This window comes from Anarhichas minor, unplaced genomic scaffold (genome assembly GCF_050575085.1).
Source record: "Anarhichas minor isolate MPS153535 unplaced genomic scaffold, ASM5057508v1 ptg000010l, whole genome shotgun sequence".
In the NCBI taxonomy this organism is placed as follows: domain Eukaryota; kingdom Metazoa; phylum Chordata; class Actinopteri; order Perciformes; family Anarhichadidae; genus Anarhichas; species Anarhichas minor.
In genome coordinates, this window is record NW_027466456.1 from 328,039 (window position 1) to 351,578 (window position 23,540).

At 46.1% G+C, this 23,540-nt stretch overlaps 1 protein-coding gene across 7 annotated transcripts; it reads left to right on the forward strand.

The window, feature by feature from the left end:
• The first annotated feature begins 293 nt into the window (after positions 1-293).
• On the forward strand, positions 294-21,963 carry slain2 (SLAIN motif family, member 2). 7 transcript variants are annotated; one of them, XM_076087330.1, is made up of 11 exons: positions 304-435; positions 596-1,072; positions 4,717-4,859; positions 15,037-15,204; positions 15,293-15,466; positions 15,934-16,278; positions 16,364-16,507; positions 17,447-17,539; positions 18,774-18,812; positions 19,619-19,841; positions 19,968-21,963. In XM_076087330.1, exons 2-11 carry the CDS (start codon positions 624-626, stop codon positions 20,029-20,031), a joined length of 1,842 nt encoding a protein of 613 aa, XP_075943445.1. In that variant the 5' UTR covers positions 304-435; positions 596-623; the 3' UTR covers positions 20,032-21,963. The 7 variants fall into 7 exon arrangements, with proteins under 7 accessions (XP_075943444.1, XP_075943446.1, XP_075943448.1 ...); XM_076087329.1 differs by having other exon boundaries at positions 294-1,072; XM_076087331.1 differs by having other exon boundaries at positions 294-1,072; positions 17,450-17,539.
• The last annotated feature ends 1,577 nt before the right edge of the window (positions 21,964-23,540 follow it).

Here is a 23,540-nt window from a genome sequence, read left to right on the forward strand (position 1 = left end):
GCTGTAGGTTAATCAGTAAATTGAAATATAATTAAATAAATAGTTGAGCAAATTAATTTAGCTGCCCAAATGCTTGTTTAATTTATCTCATTCCTTATTAATTAATGTACAAATATACGACCTTTCCGTAACAAAATAATAAGATGTATAACTTTATAATATAATAACTTTCTTTATTTCAGTTCATGTTTAAAAATGTGCTACAAAAATAAACATGACGTGAACTTTTCCCCGCTGTCGTCCGTGCGCGAGCAAATAGGTGTTGGTTACGTGCTCGCTCCCGCTCACCGAGCGCGGTGACGCGCGCTAGCCGCCGCCTGTTGGTCTTTCACTCACACATACACAGTTGTGTGGCGAGTATTATGAAAAAATGGCCTCGACTTCTTTCCGTAGCCACGACTAACCGGTAGAAGATGACGGTGTTGAGATTTCTAAGTCAGTTGAACACCAAAGCGTCGTCTTTGAACACGTAATAGACAACAGCGAGAAGTTAACCGGGAAAACAAAGAACACTTTACGGCAGAGAAACGACTAGAAGAAAAAAACACCCACAAACCACCGCGTATTTTTATTATTCTTTTTTTTTCCTCCGTAGCGCTGGCTGGCTCTCTGGAGGAGCCGCTATGGAGGATATCAACTCAAACATCAACGCGGACTTGGAGGTGCGGAAGCTCCAGGACTTGGTGAAGAAGCTCGAGCAGCAGAACGAGCAGCTCCGGAGCCGGTCCACCACGATGATGTCGTCCTCGTCCGGGACCAACCACCACCACAGCAGCACCAGACCGCTCAGCGACGGTTACCAATCGTCGTTCGTCGGCACGTGCGGCTACGGCGACCTGCTGGAGAACAGCCGCTGTCTGAGCTCCAGACTCTCCTACGACGGAGGAGTCAGCTTCAGGAGGCCGTACGAGTACGAGGGAGCGACGGCCGCAACCACCTCCGCCTCCTCCGTGTCACTTTTCTCGGACGGCATCGGGGGTTTTACGGACGAGGCGGAGACGTCGATCCTGGACGAAGTGGACATCTTAGATCTCGAGGACATGGATTGTCTAAACGAGGACGAGGACAGCTGGTGAGTGACAACAGTCTTTTTAGGGAGGTGGTGATGATGACAGCTATAAAATAAGATAATCCTTTATTAAATGTACGGGATTACAGCAGCATAGCATAATGCAAACAAGAGACAGTAAAAAAACAAGATCAAAACAATTAAAAATAAGTAATAAAACGGTAAAGAATATTAAATAAGTAAAAAATCCACAATAACTAAAATATTATATATACAGACAGAGTAATTGTGTTGCACAGTGTATTTATATTGCTCAGATTGTTTGTGTTGTGTTGTCATAACACAAATGTGACAGCTGCTCTAAAACATTTTAGCTACCACAACACAAAAAACAAAACATCCTCCTCATCTTCCCTGTGCTCTAAAATATGAAGTCCTATGAATGCACTGGAGGAGTCTCTCATTGTGGATCTCTCACTGAAAAAGGGTGTTGTTTGGCAAGTCACGTGGGTGTTGCCAAGCCCCATTCTCGGACTGTGTGATCATAATAGCAGTAGCTTCGTCATACATTCAGAGTCATGACCTCATACCTTCCATGCAGTTTTTTTAGTAAGGCCCTCTCTCAGCTGTCTGGACCCCGAAAGCCCTCCATCATCTGTTGCAACCGTTTTGTTGTTGAGTGTGTGTCTGTGTGTATGTATGTCTGTTTGTGTCTGTGTGTGTCTGTCTCTCTGTGTGTGTGTGCAGCAGCCATGGTTATATAGTCCTCTGAATTTCCCCTTTAGCACACCATTTGGCATCCCTCCACCAGAGCTCTGCATTACATAGATACTCTCTCTAGAAGTGTAATCCTTAAAACTCCAGAGTATGATTGGATTTGTGCTGCTGTCTAAATCTCGTTGCCTGGCTGGTTACATCAGCTTTTGGTTGCTTAAACAGAAAAAAAATATGGTTTAATATCTCTTTGTCATGTTTTGAGTAAGCCCGCTTAAAGAGACAGTTCAATCAAAAATACACATTTGTCCTCTTACCTGTAGAGCTATCTATCAATATAGATTGTTTTGTTTATGAGTTGCCTCTATTGGAGATATCGGCCGTATAGATGTTAGCCTTTACTCCGCTATAATGTCAAGATGTGTGTAATAATGAAGATGTGACATGTTTACATGTTGTAAATGCTAATTTTTATATGTTTAAAAGTTGCCACTGATGGCAACCAAAGGCCAAGACTTGGTTGCTAGTTGCAACTTGGCAACCCGTAGTGTTGAGACGTCATCGTTACCCGGCTGATGGCCGACATGTAGACTTGGTAGAGAGGTTTTACACACAGACTGTTTATAAGAAGTGGACGTAGTCATCGTGACGGCACTCATTGGTTTGTGGACCGATGTTTTGAAGCCTCGAGTTCGGCAATTTGGCCGTTGCCATCTTAGCTTTTTGCCACCAGTGAACAGGAAGTGACCATATCTGGACTGAGGAGGAGTGACGTAGAGACGGCATATACGTCTCTGGTAGCGACCTGTCAATCACTGTGTAGCCCCGCCCCTAAAGCATCCCCTGCTTTATGGTCTGTGTGACTCTAAATGGACCATAATGTACTAAATGAACATCATGCTGTATTGAAGAAGACTTGAAACTAGAGATTGAGACCATAAACTCATGTTTACAATGTTTACTGAGGTAATAAATCAAGAGAGAAGTAGAGTCATTTTCTCAGACTTCTAACCAACCAGAGGAGTCGCCCCCTGGTGGACATTAGAGAGAATGCAGCTTTAACACATGAAGCATCGGCTTCACTCGCCTGGTTTTACAGAAATGTTGTTGAGGTAGAAAAGCTATTTTTAATGCAGATACTGACTACATGTGACTGTAATGATGGCCGTCCTCAGAAGAGGATCCTTGATGTCCATCTTGTTGGGACGGGTTTGTTCTATTGGCGTCTTCTATTATAATGACACTATAATAAGCAACATTAGGGCGTAACATGAGGACGGCTACTAAAGCTCTTCCAAAGGTAGATCATATTTGGTTGAAAGCCAGCTGACTGCAGTGAAAGAGCTTCTGGCAGTCAGCACTTCGTAGGTGTCTCTAAAATAATGAGCTTATATCAACAAAGAGGAACGAACAGTGAAAACAGACCCACTGGAATATGACATGTATGGTATAAATGGATGGAAGTAAAAAGAGGTTTAGACGATTTGTTCTACTTCATCAGAGCAAACCGAGTTGCTCGACATCAGACTACGTTCATACATTGCTCGCTCATGCCCAACAGAGCCACTCTCGTTATGCCCACGCTCCTTCTTCTGCTCTTTAGGATCAGATGTGATGTCTGGGATTACCCAGTAGTAGCTCCTCTGACAGGATTTAAAACATGCTGCCTGCCTCTTGACTATCAATAGATGCTTGCCACACTCCCGTTGCCGCATGTGGACATGACACACGAGCTCGGGGAGTTCATGAAAGTGTTGATGGACCTTGAATAGGTGCAGACCCATGTTTCATTCTTGTATTTCCTCTGCACTCGCCCTCCTTTTGCCTGTAATGTTTCTTCCTTTATGGCAGCAACAAAGCTGACAGCTGCTGACTCACATTTCTCTCCTGTCTCCTCTCCTCAACGCTTCAGGATAAACTCAGGTTACTTGTGTTGCCGACAAACAGGAAGTAGTGAATTCAGTCGGTTTGTCGCCTTATTTTTAAACCTTTTATGTGTGTCTATCAGTATCAAGAGGGGCTCATAGTTTCAATCAATACAGCTGACTACGCACTTAACTCATTGGCTTTTTTCAAAGTGACGCTGGTTTATTCTCAAAGTTTGCTGCAGCAGAAGCTAACGGTTGCATTGCTTCCTCTTTGCTAATGGTTTGTGCTAAATTAGCTGCAACTGTAAGAGTCGAGTCTAAAAGATATCTGCAAGCCACCGCCAAGTTTTCAACCGGTAGATGAGCTTTGTCACCACTCGATTTGACAGCTGTTAACGTTAGAGCAATAAGAAACAAGGTGTACGGGTATTAAAACACAAAAATGTCCGTTTCTGTCTTTGTTATGATAGTTTGTGTCCGGAATATAAAGTTCAGGTATAGACAGACGGCCAAAACAAGCGTCTCCTCCATTTACCAGACTGACATCACCAGCGCTTTCCTGAAAAGTTCAGAGATTTTCAGAATCAGATTTATTGGCCATGTATGTGAACGCATACATGGAATTTGACTGGTTTACACGTTGCTCTCAACGTACATACATAGAATATACAAATAAACAAGAAAATATAAAAAATAAAAACAAGGCCAACAAAGTAGAACAGAGGTAAGCATAAACATTTAACTACGATGTACAATATAAATATAAATGTATATCCAAAAGTATAATTTCAACTAGAAGCGCTCTGAGCGGCCGCACAAAAAGAGGCGGAGCGTTCAGAAAACTAGACGCTGGGGGCAGCGACCTTTTCTCTCGGCGGTTGCATACGCTCTGTCCTCATTGGGAACAATTAAATAAAGGCGCTATGTGGACACAAGCTCTTATCTTTCATTGCAGCCTTCTGTGATTCAACAAACACTCTCAATCTCCTCTGACAGCCGTCTGTGAGTTGGTCACCGTCGGAGAGAGACAACACTTTACGTAATGATGCTCGCTATGTATTTCTTTTATGAACATGCAATATAATGTGTCAACTGTGTGTCTCCCGGTCATGTCCCACCCCCCAGGCTATACGAGGCGAAGCTGGACAGTCCCATGCAGAAAGCCCTGAGTCCTATCGTGTGGTGCCGCCAAGCTCTGGACAACCCCAGTCCAGAGATGGAGTCAGCCAAGCGCTCCCTCATCCACAGACTGGACCTCACCATGTCAGGTAAACCACCACCGCCACAGAGCGTGAGACATGGCGTCTCAACACAGCAGCAGGAGGAACAGCATCAGTAATACACTCTGCTAGGCTATAAGCTCGTGGGGAGATCATGCGTACAGTTGTGTGTCTGTCTGTCTGTCCACGGCTAATCTTGCAGACTGCTGGACCCTTCAGTCTAATATTTTCTGTGCTCATTTATGACCGTATACCCAAGGACCTCTCATAGGTTTAGGGTTTGAAAAACATATTTTATTGACAGTTTTATGCCTTTGCTTTGTTTATACTCGTCGTAGCCTCGGCAGATGGCGAGCACAAGCTATGAGAACGCACAAAGGAGTTGTGCATTATTCTCCAAAACGCCAGAGAACGTTCAGACACAATGTACTGTCAAGAATCAACAACACAACGAGTGTCACCGGCAAAACGTCATAAAACCACCTCCACAATGCTGAGGAGGGAATGTAATAACATGAAACTCATATCTCATATTCATGGACTACTTTATTGCCTTTATACAAACCCTGTAAAGAAAGAAGTCAAGTATGAAATACAATATTAAGAAAAAAAAGGTTTAAAATGATTTGATTTTGCAGCAAAAGATTTAACTAAATGTAACACGTGCGGTTGCTAAAGCATCTAGAAACACATTGGTCGTCTTTGTAAAATCCTCTGACATGTTAGTGGTGCTTTCATCAGTGAACTATTTGTGACTTTCATGTCTGAAGAGCGGCGAGTATAAACTAAGCTTCACTCCTCTTAACCGGCCGTTAGGGGCCACAAGTGATCAACAACTGCTTCAGGAGCAAAAAGGCATTACCGGCTATCGGCTAGACTCAAGATCTGATCTTGACAAAAAGGTTTTGTCTCATTTTGAACCAGAACATCTGCAGATTAATTCCACAGTCGATGTGTTAAGATCCACTAAAGTTAGAGGCGTTACGAGATGAATAAATCCCCGTTTTTTGGGTTATCTTCGTCGTCTTGACGGTTGTTTTGTAGAAAGTCTCCATACATACGTCCGTCTCTGTGTTGTTGGTCTTCTTGCTGTCAGTTTGCATGTCGATCCATTTTAATAATTGCACAACGTGAGTCGTTGGAGCTCTTTATCTGAATCATAAAAGCAGTTCTAGCTCACTACAACAAAGAAAGCACAGACGGACGTATCGTTCATTAAAGACGTTTCCTTGTGTGGGTAAGATGAACAGCGTTGTACCTGTTTGGGCAATCATTGAATGCTGGAAGATGTAGTTTTATGACCTGGCAGGTGCAGATAAGGTGACGTCATTTGAGAATCAAATCAGCAGCACATTGACTTGGGGATTAATTGCCAGTTGAGGTTATAGATGTAGTACCTGAGTGTGTAGAGGGTTAGTGAGAGAATACACATGTGTGTGTTCTGAGAGTCTCTTCTTGGGATTGAAAGTGTGGAAAATGATTGTCAGACATTTAAAGCTACAGTCTGCACAGTAAACCATGTTTTGAGAGCTGGTGGTGTAGAGGGGGTTCAGTTCTCCTCTTCTTGTTCCTCCTTTGGCAGCCAAGTGTGTGAAAAATAATGTTTCATTCATACTTCACCGATGGGGAATGCAGAATATTTATCGTTTTGTCCCATACGATCTCACGAGGTGCTTGGAGCATGTTCGGTATTTATTTATTTATGTTCACATCTGTCGAAACATTTCTTCTTTCTAGTGCGTCACTTTCTCCTCAACAGTCAAAGTCACAGAGAGATGTTGGTACCAGAGATGTTAAAGAGACGGTACTGATGTTCTGTGGTGTGTGTGTGTGTGTGTGTGTGTGAGGTTCTCCTCCACAGTCAGGGTTCTACTACAGTAGATGAGTTCATAGAAACAGACAGGAGAACCAGCACGGGAGCAAAGTGATGTTCTGCTGTGGACGTATGTTAGACTCTAACAGAATGTCTCTCAGTTGAAGTGAAGCTATATTCAGAATGTCTTCACCTCTTCACCTTGCTGTCAGACAGACCTTTCTGAGGGGAACTCAAGCTGTTATCTATGATCTCTACAAACACACCAGACTCCATTCACTCAAACACTGATTCTACCTCTCAGGACACAGGAGCTGCTGCTCTCCTGCTGCCTCCATCTGTTGCTGAGGTTGTGTTGTTGAGTGACTTTTTTTTTTTTTTTTAGGTTTATTCGGATTCAACTCTTTGGATTAATTGTTACTGACTATGTAGAAGAACCTCATACAACCCATTTTAAATCAGAACCATCCTTTTACATTGGTCCATGTTTATTGATCCTATAAAGCACCAGAGTGGATGTGCACTAGTGGAATAAAATAACATCTGGAGCCCTCGGTGTGTCGTAGTGCTGCTCTTCACGTTTAAAATCTAAGGGAAACTGGATTTTTTAATTATTTTTCCTTCTTCTTTACACTCTAAACTGATTATTGAAAGTTGTTTGTAATTGTATAAAATGGCACCAACACAAACCATTATTATAGTGATTTAATCTACAGCACATCACCCAGCTGTGCTTCATGTTTAGTCCTCTCTGCTCGTCTCCGTGTGTGTTTTCTGATCTTCTGACGGACACTAATTATAGTCGGTCCCTCAAACCCTCAGCTAAACTGAGAGGGGGGGTCATTTCCATTTTGACAGCGGTATGTCCATGTGACCGTTGGATCATGTTGAGCAACAGGCTGCTGAAGGTTGCCCACTGTGGTGGATTTGATCTTCTCAGCTCTGTTGTGCAAGAGTCTGTCCAGCACCTGGACACACGAGCAGCTCCGTAAACAGGAGCACTGAGACTTCTCTGTAGTAGCTGCTGAATGTAAAGACTTAGAGACTCAAAGACATGTCTTCTGGTATCAAAGCCGTTATAAATGATGATGAATCTCCATTAAATCAGGAATCTGCAACTTTCATCAAAATACACAAAGAATCATTTTAGTCTCTTTTCTCTTTATGATGATATTGATATATGATATTATTATTATGGAGGGATGAAGCTGACATTATAATAAATAAATTAATAAATATATAAGTGAATCAATAAAACAATAAGACATGAAAATGAGAAATGTATACATAAAAGCCTTAATTATTGAATAAATGTGCAGGTTCATTAAAACATAGATAAATATAATAAAATCTTAATTTATTTGAATAAATAAAGAAATAGAAAAATATGAATGAAAACAAGTGAATACAAAAAAAGTATTTCTATGCACCTTTAGTTTATGTTCATATTAACCTGCACATTTATTTGATGAATCTGTCTTTTATTTCAAATTTTCTGTCTTGTTTATTATTTTAAAGAGATCATTGTGTGGCTTTGGCTCAGGAGGATGTATGTGTTGATTGAGTCATTCATTCATTAACTCATTATGATGCAGCTTTAATCCTTAGAGGACCCCGAGTGAACAAATCACACTATCTGTCTAACAGCTGACTAATGGATACATGTAGATAACTTTGTGTTAACTTGTGTTTATGGTTGTGGTGATCTCATCATTGATTGTGTGGTAGAAGGATGAGGTCATCCTACTCAGTCCTGAACATATGTTGACCCGTTCTTTAATCCATCCACTTCCACAAAAGGCTTGACACAAAAAGAGACACAACAACAAATATATTTGTGTTACTGGACACGTGGTTTAAACATTTTAAATCAAACTAAGAGTTTATGTCTGCTTGAGGGGCAGATTGGAGTCAAAAGAAACGGCTTTTCTTACACCATCAAACTGTTTGTATGCAGCAAGTACACACTCATACACGACATTCACACATTTCATTTAACACATTGTGAAGTTTGAGTGTTAACAGTGAGCGAGCTTTGTGTCTGTGCACGCCCTGATTTAAATCACATCCCCAGATGACTCCGTTATGTAACCAGACGATCCTGATAAGAAGTCCAAACACGTGTTGCTCAACGATTAAACAGTCTTTTTATTTTCCATTCTGCTGCTCTAACAGCTGTCCTGCACATAAAAAAGACCCGAAGTCACATAGCTGCCCTGCTTCACTCCTGCTCAGAAAAGAGCTTTGGCTTTACGTCAGCCTCGTACTGCACACGTTGTGGTGTATTTATCTCATTTATAAAAGCTTCTCTGTTTGCTCTTCTTGTGATGTCCTGGAAGCTCTTTAAATATATAGTAGACCTTATTGTCAAGTGTTGTCTTTCAGTTCGCTCTCAACATTTGCCCTCCAGACCTTTATTTCATATCAGGCTGTTCTGTGCTGGCTTCTTTTTAGGTTTTTTTTTTTGGGCCTGTGGAAACTCGCCTGAACTTTCCATAATTAAAAAGCCACGACGGAAAAAATCCTCTAAAGCAATTTCATATCGCAGTAAATGTAGAAGTGTCTCCGTTCTTCTGACTTCTCGTTTGAGGACGTGAGGATTTGAGGACGCTCTATTTTGGTTGGTCCCTGAGCTGCAGATCCCTTCAGGTTGTTCTGTGTCTCTTTCACAAGTAGAACTTTGTTCTTCAAACCCACTTATTCAGCCTCTCACCAGTGTTTTCTTAGAATATAATTATAATTATTTTCATTATGTTACCAAGCATTTTTGGTCTTTTAAAATAAATAAACACGACACTAACACTTCACATCAATCATGTGAATTGATACCACTGATATCCAACACTTGGTGATTGATTATTCTATTAATAGGCTCAAAGTAGGCCTGTTTCTGCACCCTCGGTCTTCTCACACAACCTCATGTCTATGCTGCTGCAACATGTTGCACATTGAGCCCTGAGGAGGAGCTCCTCTCCCAGCACCACGTAGATCTATTTACAGAGAACCTCTGGGGACGCTTTAGGCTACGAGGAGCCGTCCTCGTGGAGCTCTGCAGCAGTTTGCAGCCAGAAATTTACCAGGAAAATGTGATTTCTTTGTCGTTATGAGAACAAAGGTGTGAACAATTCTGCGGGTTAAGAACACGTCGTGAATCTTAAGACCTTTCTCAAGAACAAATGTAAGAAACAAGTTTGGAACATGTTGGTGAACGAGGCTGTTAGAGTCGCTGTGATCGGACACATCGTCACCTAATGACAGGACACGAGTCAGCATTTCTACACTTCCGGTCCCGTAGTCTGAAAGTCAGTGTTTTATGAATCTGTTTGTGTTCAGATGTCTGAAATCAGGTCTGTTCAACACAAGGTTAAGAGATTTAAACGATTTGTTCTACGATTCCCCCCTCTGGGGAATTTAGACGCTTTTACGTGTCTTAAAAAGAGTCTAAATGAGACGACTAAACGTCCTCGCTAGAGCCTCCTCGCTAGAGCCTCCTCGCTAGAGCCTCCTCGCTAGAGCGTCCTCGCTAGAGCGTCCTCGCCGCTCGCTAGAGCCTCCTCGCTAGAGCGTCCTCGCTAGAGCCTCCTCACTAGACCCTCCTCGCTAGAGCGTCCTCGCTAGAGCCTCCTCGCTAGAGCCTCCTCACTAGAGCGTCCTCGCTGCTCGCTAGAGCGTCCTCACTAGAGCCTCCTCACTAGAGCGTCCTCGCTGCTTGCTAGAGCGTCCTCACTAGAGCCTCCTCACTAGACCCTCCTCGCTGCTCGCTAGAGCCTCCTCGCTAGAGCGTCCTCGCTAGAGCCTCCTCACTAGAGCGTCCTCGCTGCTCACTAGAGCGTCCTCGCTAGAGCCTCCTCACTAGAGCGTCCTCGCTGCTCACTAGAGCCTCCTCACTAGAGCGTCCTCGCTGCTCACTAGAGCCTCCTCGCTAGAGCGTCCTCACTAGAGCCTCCTCACTAGACCCTCCTCGCTGCTCGCTAGAGCCTCCTCGCTAGAGCGTCCTCGCTAGAGCCTCCTCACTAGACCCTCCTCGCTGCTCGCTAGAGCCTCCTCGCTAGAGCGTCCTCGCTAGAGCCTCCTCACTAGAGCGTCCTCGCTGCTCACTAGAGCCTCCTCGCTAGAGCCTCCTCACTAGAGCGTCCTCGCTGCTCACTAGAGCCTCCTCGCTAGAGCGTCCTCGCTAGACCCTCCTCGCTAGAGCGTCCTCGCTAGAGCCTCCTCGCTAGAGCGTCCTCGCTGCTCGCTAGAGCCTCCTCACTAGACCCTCCTTGCTGCTCACTAGAGCGTCCTCGCTAGAGCCTCCTCACTAGAGCCTCCTCACTAGAGCGTCCTCGCTGCTCGCTAGAGCGTCCTCACTAGAGCCTCCTCACTAGAGCGTCCTTGCTGCTTGCTAGAGCGTCCTCACTAGAGCCTCCTCACTAGACCCTCCTCGCTGCTCGCTAGAGCCTCCTCGCTAGAGCGTCCTCGCTGCTCACTAGAGCCTCCTCGCTAGAGCGTCCTCGCTAGAGCCTCCTCACTAGAGCCTCCTCGCTGCTCGCTAGAGCCTCCTCACTAGAGCCTCCTCACTAGACCCTCCTCGCTGCTCACTAGAGCCTCCTCGCTAGAGCGTCCTCGCTAGAGCCTCCTCACTAGAGCCTCCTCACTAGAGCGTCCTCGCTGCTCGCTAGAGCATCCTCACTAGAGCCTCCTCACTAGAGCGTCCTTGCTGCTTGCTAGAGCGTCCTCACTAGAGCCTCCTCACTAGACCCTCCTCGCTGCTCGCTAGAGCCTCCTCGCTAGAGCCTCCTCACTAGAGCGTCCTCGCTGCTCACTAGAGCCTCCTCGCTAGAGCGTCCTCGCTAGAGCCTCCTCACTAGAGCGTCCTCGCTGCTCGCTAGAGCCTCCTCACTAGAGCCTCCTCACTAGACCCTCCTCGCTGCTCACTAGAGCCTCCTCGCTAGAGCGTCCTCGCTAGAGCGTCCTCGCTAGAGCCTCCTCACTAGAGCCTCCTCACTAGAGCGTCCTCGCTGCTCACTAGAGCCTCCTCGCTAGAGCCTCCTCACTAGAGCGTCCTCGCTGCTCACTAGAGCCTCCTCGCTAGAGCCTCCTCACTAGAGCGTCCTCGCTGCTCACTAGAGCCTCCTCGCTAGAGCGTCCTCGCTAGAGCCTCCTCACTAGAGCGTCCTCACTGCTCACTAGAGCCTCCTCGCTAGAGCGTCCTCACTAGAGCCTCCTCACTAGACCCTCCTCGCTGCTCGCTAGAGCCTCCTCGCTAGAGCGTCCACGCTAGAGCCTCCTCACTAGACCCTCCTCGCTGCTCGCTAGAGCCTCCTCGCTAGAGCATCCTCGCTAGAGCCTCCTCACTAGAGCGTCCTCGCTGCTCACTAGAGCCTCCTCGCTAGAGCCTCCTCACTAGAGCGTCCTCGCTGCTCACTAGAGCCTCCTCGCTAGAGCGTCCTCGCTAGACCCTCCTCGCTAGAGCGTCCTCGCTAGAGCCTCCTCACTAGAGCGTCCTCGCTGCTGGCTAGAGCCTCCTCACTAGACCCTCCTCGCTGCTCACTAGAGCGTCCTCGCTAGAGCCTCCTCACTAGAGCCTCCTCACTAGAGCGTCCTCGCTGCTCGCTAGAGCGTCCTCACTAGAGCCTCCTCACTAGAGCGTCCTCGCTGCTTGCTAGAGCGTCCTCACTAGAGCCTCCTCACTAGACCCTCCTCGCTGCTCGCTAGAGCCTCCTCGCTAGAGCGTCCTCGCTAGAGCCTCCTCACTAGAGCGTCCTCGCTGCTCGCTAGAGCCTCCTCGCTAGAGCGTCCTCGCTAGAGCCTCCTCGCTGCTCACTAGAGCCTCCTCGCTAGAGCGTCCTCGCTAGAGCCTCCTCACTAGAGCCTCCTCACTAGACCCTCCTCGCTGCTCGCTAGAGCCTCCTCGCTAGAGCGTCCTCGCTAGAGCCTCCTCACTAGAGCGTCCTCGCTGCTCACTAGAGCCTCCTCGCTAGAGCCTCCTCACTAGAGCGTCCTCGCTGCTCACTAGAGCCTCCTCGCTAGAGCGTCCTCGCTAGACCCTCCTCGCTAGAGCGTCCTCGCTAGAGCCTCCTCACTAGAGCGTCCTCGCTGCTGGCTAGAGCCTCCTCACTAGACCCTCCTCGCTGCTCACTAGAGCGTCCTCACTAGAGCCTCCTCACTAGAGCGTCCTCGCTGCTCGCTAGAGCGTCCTCACTAGAGCCTCCTCACTAGAACGTCCTCGCTGCTTGCTAGAGCGTCCTCACTAGAGCCTCCTCACTAGACCCTCCTCGCTGCTCGCTAGAGCCTCCTCGCTAGAGCGTCCTCGCTAGAGCCTCCTCACTAGAGCGTCCTCGCTGCTCGCTAGAGCCTCCTCGCTAGAGCGTCCTCGCTAGAGCCTCCTCGCTGCTCACTAGAGCCTCCTCGCTAGAGCGTCCTCGCTAGAGCCTCCTCACGAGAGCCTCCTCACTAGAGCCTCCTCACTAGAGCGTCCTCGCTGCTCACTAGAGCCTCCTCACTAGAGCGTCCTCGCTGCTCACTAGAGCCTCCTCACTAGAGCCTCCTCGCTAGTAATCTCTTTTAAATCACTTCTTAAAACACATTTTTAGACAGGCTTTTATGTGATGTCGTCGCTTTTATGTTTTATTTCTGTTTTATTTTTATTTGTTGATTTTACTGAATTATTTTACTAAATTTACTTTATTTTGTTTATGTCTTAGTTTATTTGCATCGTTTTGACCGTCTCACTGAGCTTTCTGTTATTGTTATTATTGCCTTTGCTTTTTAACTTAAACTTTTTACTCTTCTGCTGATTGTATTCACGCTTCATGAATCATAACAGTGGAGTTCATTTGTGGAGATTAACGTGCTGAACAACACCTGTAACTGTCATCGATGTTCATTTAACTTTTGTCGAGGGAACCAGTGTGATGCTGACTTGCTGTTGGACTACAACACTACATAATCCCTGCAGCGCTGTAAAGCATCGGTTCACGTGGACATGGTCCCCCCCCCACCACTGTGTAGCTCAGACCTCGTCATTTGGGTTTCGTCAAGCGAAGATATTCCCAAATCACTGAGACGGCTCTACGTCAGAGGGTTAGTGTTTGTAAGCACTCACAGACATGTTTGTGGTGCATATTGTTCAGTCACAGCGGAGCTTGACGGACACATTTTAATCTTGACTCTTCATGTCGGGGTTAATAGTTTCTCCTTAAATGGAAAACAAAGCATCCGTTGTTTCAGAGCGCTCAGCGTCACAGACCTACATGTCTACATGTGCGCTGTTGGCATTCCTCAGTAGAGGATGGACTTCATGGTATTTCCTAAATAATGCAGGAGGACAGAGTGCAGCGCAGAGAGGAGGTCGCTGATGTTAAAGGCTTTCCTCCAGTTACCACCCAGCTGTGTAAATGCATCCAATCAGAGAGAGAGAGAGAGAGACTCACAGACGTGAACCACGAAACCACTAAACATCCCAGTGACCAGCAGCCGGTCCAGAGTCTGATCTCATGACTGAGACCTCAGAGCCTCTGACCGCTGGATCCTCTCAGAGAATCACATTGTGCTGCTCGACTGCGTCTCTATTGAATGAACGTATTGTTGAGCGTGTGCTGATGTAGTCTGTATGAGTCTCTATGAGTCTCTATGAGTCTGTATCAGGCCCACACTCAGCATACGGTGTGAGAGACTCCACCAGACTGCCCAGCACACTGAGGGGCTTTCATGAGGCCGGGAACACAGAACAGGGCGGCCGGCTTCACAGAGATCCTTTCTGGGTGAGAGTGTATAGATGTCTGTTAACACACTGAGGAGCAGCATCTTGACCTTCAGTCTTTATTATACAGCATTCAGGATTCTCTTTATACAGACCGGCTTTTATGTGATGTCGCTTTCCTGTTTTATTTGTAGTTTGTTTTTACTAAATTATTTTATTTTTCTATTTTTATTTGTTTTTTTACTAAATTATTTTATTTATTATTTTATATAAAACAGGAAACTGAGGCTGCACGTGCTTCACATATTGAACTGTTTACATCTGTACAACCTCTGCTCTGTTCAGCAGTTCAAACATGTGACTGTTGGTCTCGGGTGAATCAGTCACGGCTTCACGGCTTCATAGTTGTGAGCTCAGAGTTTAATGTTCTTTACAGGATCTGGTGAAAGCAAACGGTTTATTTTTGGCAGAATTTTAAATGAGAAATGTAATAAAATGATTTTGATGGAATATCACGATTTTAAGCTTTGATTTGGTTGCTTTTCTTCTGAAGGAAGCGTTTGTCGCATATGATCCGTTCAGGGACCGACGATCATGTCTGATAATATCATCCCGTCTCTGATAAATGCCTTTTGAAAAGGAAACGTGCTTTTTAAACCCTCTGGCAGAATTCGAAACACATTAACGTTCTGATGTGATGACTGATGTTCTGTTCTGTGACTCTGCAGCCAACAAGCATCGGAGCCTGTACGGAAGCCCCTACAACCAGCAGAGCTATGGAAGCCCGTACAGCACAAACGCAGCCAACAGCCCGTACAGCAGTGGCTTCAACTCCCCCTCCTCCACCCCCAGCAAAGTGCCCATCGTCAGGCAGCAACTCATGCCCGGGAACGCAGGTACGCAGCTCTCTATGGTCCGCTAACAACGGCAGCACATCGGATGATGTGTCACTAAAGAGTTCACAGATGATTTATTTCTCACCAGCACACCAGCGGAACACGGCGGCAGAGAGGAATCCTCCGGCGGTGAGCCCGCAGTCCTCCGTGGACAGCGAGCTGAGCACCTCGGAGATGGACGAGGACTCGGTGGGCTCCTCCAACACCTACAAACTCAACGACGTCACTGATGTCCAGATCCTGGCCCGCATGCAGGAAGAGAGTACGTACCTGTAGCCGTGGGGAGGGGTACCGTCGGGATGTTATCGGTACTAGTACTCTGATCCATACCGATACTGTGATCAAACTCCGTATGACGTCACCAACGTATGACATCACTACTGTTACCTGACGGCTGCTCCACAGACAGACTGATGTTCTGCTTGTTGGTCACATGTTGTGATGAACTTACTTGTGAGGGTTTTATTGTGTTTGAGACGACCAGAGTTCTACAATGTTTCCTTCTCTCTGATCATGATGAGAGTTTGAGACGTTTGAGGCGAGGACGTCTCACTCAGGAACAAACAAAGTACCGATAACTCCGGACCGCATCAATACTGCTGCTTTTTACTGATGTAGAACCAGGTTTCTGTGGGCATCGCTCTGTAGCAGCGTCCTCAGTGGTGTTGTTCTGTGACCCAGCAGCTTGTTTTCTAGTGATGTAACTGTGATCGTGTCCGTGTCTCTCAGGTTTGAGACAAGATTACGCTGCCACAGCGTCCAGGAGGAGCTCCGGGTCGTCTTGCCACTCTCTGCGACGCAGCACCGACCAGGAGCTGGACGCCCACAGCCTGGAGGACGAGGAGGAGGCGGTGCTGCACCCGGCCTTCCACCTGCCCTCCAGCCGCTTCAGCCCCTCACCGAGGAACTCGCCCCGCGCCTCCCCGAGGAACTCGCCCCGCTCCCGCTCGCCGGCCCGCTCCATCGACTACAGCCGCAGCTCGCCTCAGCCCGTCATCAGCCGCCTGCAGCAGCCTCGCCACTCGCTGCAGGGCCACGGGCACGACCTGCAGACCAACGTGGTGAAGAACGAAGGTGAGCGGAGACCGAGGACGACGACGACGATGTGGGATTTCTGCTCGTTTTGCTAAATCTCTACTGTTGTTGTTTGCTGTTGCAGAAAAACTGCGTCGGAGTCTTCCCAACCTCACACGAGCCTCAGCGGCGGTCCAGAACCCCGAACCCGTTAAGAACAGCCGCAGCTGTGAGTCCAACCTGCAAGTGCCAAACGGAGGCTCTCCTCGACACCAGAATCAGTCGGCGAGTGAGTACTGAGACACTTTGAATCATTTCACTGCAGAAAACACAGAAACCCTCTAAAGTTGTAAGTGAATGTTTCCATCAGTTCTACCAGACGCCTTGTTGACGTCACAGTGTGGTCAGCCGACATATTGATATTTGTTTTGCTCTCCGACTACACTGAGCGGCTGTGTAATCCCTCGTTAGTCGTCCTTCACTGTGCTGCTTTCACGTGTCTGGGAATCCTCTTTGTCTTTGATCTTTCTCAGATGTAATATCTCTTTATTCCTCTCTATCCGCCTCGGCATAACTTTTCACTTCAAAGCGACACGCTCGTCCTGCAGAATTAGAGCACTGCGACCGACCTGCTGTCACTGAACATTGTTTAACGTTCGGTGTCCTAAAGGTTTAATGTTCTTTAAGAGCTTTAAGAGTCTCACCTCTGATGTGATCCTGTAATGGGGGATAAAGATAATGGTGTTGTCCTTAATCCAGAGACGGTAATCCCTCTCTTACTAGAGACACGAGAGCACAGGGGTCAAAGGGCAGGTTTCGTGTCTTTATCTTTGTCAACCGGACCTCTGAGCGTTCATGCGCTCTTTAAACATTACAGCAGATACTTTATGTTTCTGCTGAATCTGTACAGATTCTACGAGCTCTGCTGTCCTCTTCTATCTTTGAGCTTTGGCTGTTCTGGGCATGTGAGACTCCAACACTTCTGCCTCTCTCACTGACTTCTCTAAAGCATGAGTAACACAACCAGCCTCCGTTTCTCTGCTGGATTGGCTGATGAACTGTTGGCTCTCTGCCCTCCTCCCTGAACCTGCTGCTCCTCTGGATGTTTGGCTGTGGAGCCCCCTAGTGGCCTCAAACCAGCACCTCCAGCCCCCAGCCCCCTTCTCCTCTTCCTCCAGTAACTTGGTGAAGTCTGACGTCCCGTGATGAAATGTCCCTGTGTTCTCAGCAGCAGCAGCAGCTCAACTCCCGAGATACTCGAGCCCCTCTCGCTCCTCCCCGAAACCCAAACAGCACCTCCAGAGCCCGACCGCCCTGCGAGGTAACGGCCTGATCTCAGACCAGCTGCAGGCCGTGAGATCCATCTCACGCTCAGTCAGCCGCCTGTGCTCTGTGGAGGGTTAGACCACTGGTTCACAGGGGGTTTGCGAGGCCTTCTTGAGCTTTCATTTAAAATGCACCGTTAGCCTGTATCTCAGATACGCTGAAGGTAAATTCACAGAGCGAACCTCTGATGAGCAGCTTTGTCCTGCATTAGAAAAGTACGCAGTTCAAATAAGTAAAGAGCTGTTAGAACAATGTCCACGCGTCAGGGAGAAGAAAACACTGAGTCTGTCAAAAAAAGATGGTTTAAAATAACATAAAAGATACAAAATACAGAGAATATATATTCAAATAATCTCAAAAGTCATTTATCGCTTGTTTTACACAAACTTCCTGCAGTTATTACGTCATTATTTGTGTTAATTATCAGTTGTTCTGTACTGTTGTTGTCGTGCATTAACTATAATATTAAATAGCATAAGTTATTGAGTCACTGATAGAAAAGGACAGAGGTTGGGATCCACTGGAGAGTCGATGATGAAGTGACGGTTCTATAGAGCCGACGTGGATCAGACTGTGAGGAGTCTCTGAGTTCAGGTTTCTCTGTTTTTGTTGCTTTCTTTGTGAGATAAAAGCAGAGAAAGGTGGAGCTGGGTGTTCATCAGAGAGGAGCTTTATAGTTAATAGATTTAAATATTCACGTGAGGATTGTGTGACGTCCGTCCGGTCCATCAAACACGATATCTCAGGATCACTTTGAGGGAATTCCTTCAAATTTGGCACAAACGTCCTCGTGGACTCGAGGAAGAACTCTTCAGGTTTTTGTGGTCAAAGGTCACCGTGACTTTACGTCGGACACATTCTGTCGACAGTGAAATCTCAGGAACGACTTGAAGGAAGTTCATCTGGCACAAAACCCATTTTTGGCCATAACTCAACAATTCATATGCTAATGTGATAATATGATGACTTTTTGGACAGACATGGACGTAAACTGACTGGTTGGTGGAAACGTATCATCCTTTAAGTGTTTATTTCCCTATTTATCTAAATACAGAAATACATTTTAATTTCTTTCATTTTCACCATTATTTGATAGTTGAGGCTTTAGTTTCTTTCAGTTTTAGTGACTTATTGATTGTTGTGCGGCTCTAGTCCTCCGTAGTCCCGGGTCAGTACAGGCGGCTCACTGACGCTCTGCATTAAGTCTCTGTTGTCTTCGTCCTGTCTAGTCCCGCTCTCCTGTTGCTTTGGAGAAGAAGGTGATTTCAGTGAGTATTCACTGAGCGGCTCTTCTACATCTTGTGGTTGTGTCTCCTCGCCGTGGTTGCATTGATGTCGTGTTATATTTCGTGCTTCTGGTTCTAGGTGTGTGTGTGTGTGTGTGTGTGTGTGTGTGTGTGTGTGTGTGTGTGTGTGTGTGTGTGTGTGTGTGTGTGTGTGTGTGTGTGTGTGTGTGTGTGTGTGTGTGTGTGTGTGTGTGTGTGTGTGTGTGTGTGTGTGTGTGTGTGTGTGTGTGTGTGTGTGTGTGTGTGTGTGTGTGTGTGTGTGTGTGTGTGTGTGTGTGTGTGTGTGTGTGTGTGTGTGTGTGTGTGTGTGTGTGTGTGTGTGTGTGTGTGTGCGTGCGTGCGTGCGTGCGTGCGTGCGTGCGTGCGTGCGTGCGTGCGTGCGTGCGTGCGTGCGTGCGTGCGTGCGTGCGTGCGTGCGTGCGTGCGTGCGTGCGTGCGTGCGTGCGTGCGTGCGTGCGTGCGTGCGTGCGTGCGTGCGTGCGTGCGTGCGTGCGTGCGTGCGTGCGTGCGTGCGTGCGTGCGTGCGTGCGTGCGTGCGTGCGTGCGTGCGTGCGTGCGTGCGTGCGTGCGTGCGTGTGTCATTCTGTCAAGTTTATTTAGTCGATTCTAAACTTGCATCTTTTGATATATATTTGAGATGACCTACGTATGTTTCTGTTTAAATAGATGTTCTGTTTGTTCTGTGCATCTTATTATTATTATCTCACACTGTTGTGATCATTCATTGTTTAAAATATTAAAACCTATAAAAAGCTTAAAGCTCTCTAACATAACGTCCGTGTCTCCAGTCCCGTCTCCCAGTAAGCTGCGGACTCCGGTCACCCCGTCCCCGCTGGCCTTGAGGCAGCCGGTGAAGGCCACGTCTAACCCCGGCTCGGCCACCTCCTCCTCCACCTCCACCCCCACCCGCTCCCTGGCCCCCCCACGCAGCGGCCTCCCCCGTCCCAGTGCTTCTGCGGGAGGGGGGGGCATTCCTCTGCCTCGCAGCAAACTGGCCCAACCTGTGCGCAGGTATGTACGCCGACACACCACAACACTTCTGTAAGCGGACCAAAGGTCTTTAACCCGTCACATGTTTTCAAGGTGAGGGATGTGCTTCGTGTGAAACACTAACGGACATCTCCACCTCCTCCTCAGGTCTCTTCCTGCTCCTCGGTCCTACAGCGGTGCCGGAGAAAACTGGAGAGAAGGTTGTTACTGAACCGGGGCCAGCAGGGGGCGCTCCAATCAAAGCATCAACCGCAGGAGGAAGACATTACAACATGATGGCACTTTATCTACCCAGATACCTTTTACAGTGACGAGAGAGAGAGACTGTCCCACAAATATAAATATATATATATATATAGTCAGAATTTTTTTAATACAAAGTAGAGGAGTGTCCGCATGGCGTCAAAGAGGACCTCCCATCGCGTCCCTCTGGCTCTGGAGGGGTCCGGCATGTAGAGCAGAGAGCCCAGAAGAATGCCAAAGAAACCAGCTCGGCTCCAGCAGAGGACACGCCTCCTGCCTTTTGGCTCTTCATCGCTTCATCAGAGGACACGCCTCCTGCCTTTTGGCTCTTCATCCCTTCATCAGAGGACACGCCTCCTGCCTTTTGGCTCTTCATCCCTTCATCAGAGGACACGCCTCCTGCCTTTTGGCTCTTCATCCCTTCATCAGAGGACACGCCTCCTGCCTTTTGGTTCTTCATCGCTTCATCAGAGGACACGCCTCCTGCCTTTTGGCTCTTCATCGCTTCATCAGAGGACACGCCTCCTGCCTTTTGGCTCTTCATCACTTCATCAGAGGACACGCCTCCTGCCTTTTGGCTCTTCATCACTTCATCAGAGGACACGCCTCCTGCCTTTTGGTTCTTCATCGCTTCATCAGAGGACACGCCTCCTGCCTTTTGGCTCTTCATCACTTCATCAGAGGACACGCCTCCTGCCTTTTGGCTCTTCATCGCTTCATCAGAGGACACGCCTCCTGCCTTTTGGTTCTTCATCGCTTCATCAGAGGACACGCCTCCTGCCTTTTGGTTCTTCATCACTTCATCAGAGGACACGCCACCTGCCTTTGGTTCTTCATCACTTCACCACCTCATCTTCCTCTCGCTCCTCTTCTTATTTCACCTCCCTCAGGTCGAAATGTCTCCACACATTTCTCTCTTTATTCTCTGTGTTCAACAGATGTCAGTGAGCGATCTCTATGATGATGATGATGATGATGATGATGTAAATGTTAGGGAGAATGGTGGATGTCTTGGAACAGTGAAAGCACCTCTTTGTGTGAGTAGTCAGAATGTATGCACAAAGTTTTTTTGGGAAAAGAAATATTTATTCAAATTATTTAAGAAATGTGTCTAAACATCCTTATCAGTATTTTTTAGTTTTGAAGATTTCAATTGTTAAAGAAAGAAAGAAATGTACGTTTTAAACGTCGACTGCAAGCTAACTCTCCAAAGCGTTGTGTTGTTCTTACGTGGTGATAAACGACGACTCGGCTCAGACGTCACCACAGTTTGACAAGATTTAACTTTCTCCACTGAACGGAGTTCGGTCGGTTGAAAAACAGCTTGAAATGAGCTCAAAGCATATTTAATCTCTGCTCCCCCATTCGGAAGTTAAACCAAGGAAAGCGATGTTGTGTCCATCATTGATGAAAGTCGGACATCTTGAATACGTTCTGCTGGCTTCAACCTCTTGTGCTCTGAACATGAATGGAAGGTCTGCCGGTGTTCAAACTAGTGCCTATAATTTAAAGATTCACTCGTTTGTTCCTTTAGCATTTTGTGCCAATTTGTGTTTCTTTTGCATTTCTGCTCGATTGATTTGCCTTTTTGTTTGTTTGTTTTGTTTTTTGTAATTGAATCAATGCATTTAGAATTGCTTTAAAAAAAAGAAATGTTCAGAAATGCGCCTTCATATTTATATCAAATAAGTCATTGTGTAAATGAAACTATTTATTAAAGAGAGGCGCCTCGGTCAAAGCTCAGATTCAGCGGGGAAGCTCGAAACGAATGTTGCAAAAAAGACAAACGCACACCTTTTGTGTGAACAGTTTTTGTTATTGAACCTTTTTTTTTATATCCACAACCATGACATTCAGTTCCTCGTGTAAAGTCACATTTCAAATAAAAGATGAAATGTTATCCTCTTGTTTTGCACATTTTTTTAGATCCTCTGAATGAAACAGAAAAACAAAGGTTTGTATTATTGTGAGACAGCAGCAGCCGTACGTACGTACGATACATCGATTAATAAAACGATCTCATCAAAGCTGTTGATCCTGATTTTATTGTTCATCGGGTTTAAAATCTGTTGGTCTGTTATATTTCTGTTACTAGAAAGACGACGTTCTGCAGGTGTGACACTTCACTTCTACGTCAGTAGAAAGTATTTTACTCCTTCAGTCTGAGTTTACATGAACGATACAAACAGAAGCCCGACTGGTCACTCAGAGACATCGTCAGAGACGTCGTCTGTGTCGTGAACATTAAAAAACTGATTTATTTATCTGTAGCTGTTTGCTCTCTAATATCAACATCTGAGACCTCAGGCTCCCTCCAACGATGCTCATTAAATATGTATGAAGAGAAAACTACGTTTAATAAAATGAATTATGATTTATGAGTTCAATTAAATAATAAATTGATATAGATTTGTGGTGAACAGTATTTCAAATGATTAAACAGGAATAAAGTAAATGTATAAACATACACAAATATAGATATATAAGAGATGTAAATATATATAAACATTATCTGTAAATATATATTCGGAAAAATAATTATAAATATATGTATATATATATATATAATACTAAATGCATATAAATACAGCAAAGGTAAATATATAGAATGTATAAATAAATATTTATATAAATGAAAGAATATGCAAATAATTACATAAATGTAAAATATAAATAATGTAATATATAGAATAAACATAAATAAAACCTAAAATAAAAACTTAAATATATAGAATAAATAAATATATAAAAATGTTATAAATGGAAAAAAAAATGCAAATAAATATATAAATGGAAAATAGATGTGTAAACGTAAACGTCTTGTCTGCCTGTCTGTCATTGAGACAGTAATAAGAGCGCAGAGTTATAATCTTACTGAGTCTCACATGAAAGAACATTTGTTACATTGTTTCCGTTATCGGACCTTCAAGCTGCTTTTTCTTAAATTCAGTAATGAAATAACCAGCTTCAGTGTATTTATAGCGCAGCATCACAACGTGTTTGATCCAATTAAAACATCTGACGCGCCTGATGAAAGTGACGTCACGTCAATGACAGACTTTATATCCGTCTTCTCGTGTTTCAGTGTCATAAAGCAGCTTTTAAGAGGAAGGTGACACATTTATATTCTGCACACACAGTTGTTGCATTACGTATCATGGAGTCCCCCATTGGTCAATGGTGGGGGGTGGGTGGCACACGATGTGTCTCCGGGGAGGGGCAGGAGGGGAGGAGGCAGATGTAAGCCTGAGTCACCGCCCCGGTGCCATGAAGACATATGACGTCAGTCACTCATCTTCCGTTTGGCACCGCGGGGCTCGACGCGAGTTTCATCTCGGAGGATCTGCGGACTGCAGACAGAGCAGAGACCCCCAAACATGCATCATGATGCATTACTGCGGGCCGCCAACCTGTCACAAGCTTTACTAAAACTAAACGTGAGCCTCGCGCCACTATAACGTTTGAGACGAGGCGCAG

Excerpts from the sequence above, each read along its gene's own strand:
- slain2 (XM_076087329.1), top strand. The coding sequence starts at position 624 with ATGGAGGATATCAACTCAAACATCAACGCGGACTTGGAGGTGCGGAAG. Across the intron at positions 15,467-15,933 it reads GGCCCGCATGCAGGAAGAGA|GTTTGAGACAAGATTACGCT; the intron begins GTACGTACCTGT and ends CGTGTCTCTCAG. Across the intron at positions 16,279-16,363 it reads CAACGTGGTGAAGAACGAAG|AAAAACTGCGTCGGAGTCTT; the intron begins GTGAGCGGAGAC and ends TTGCTGTTGCAG.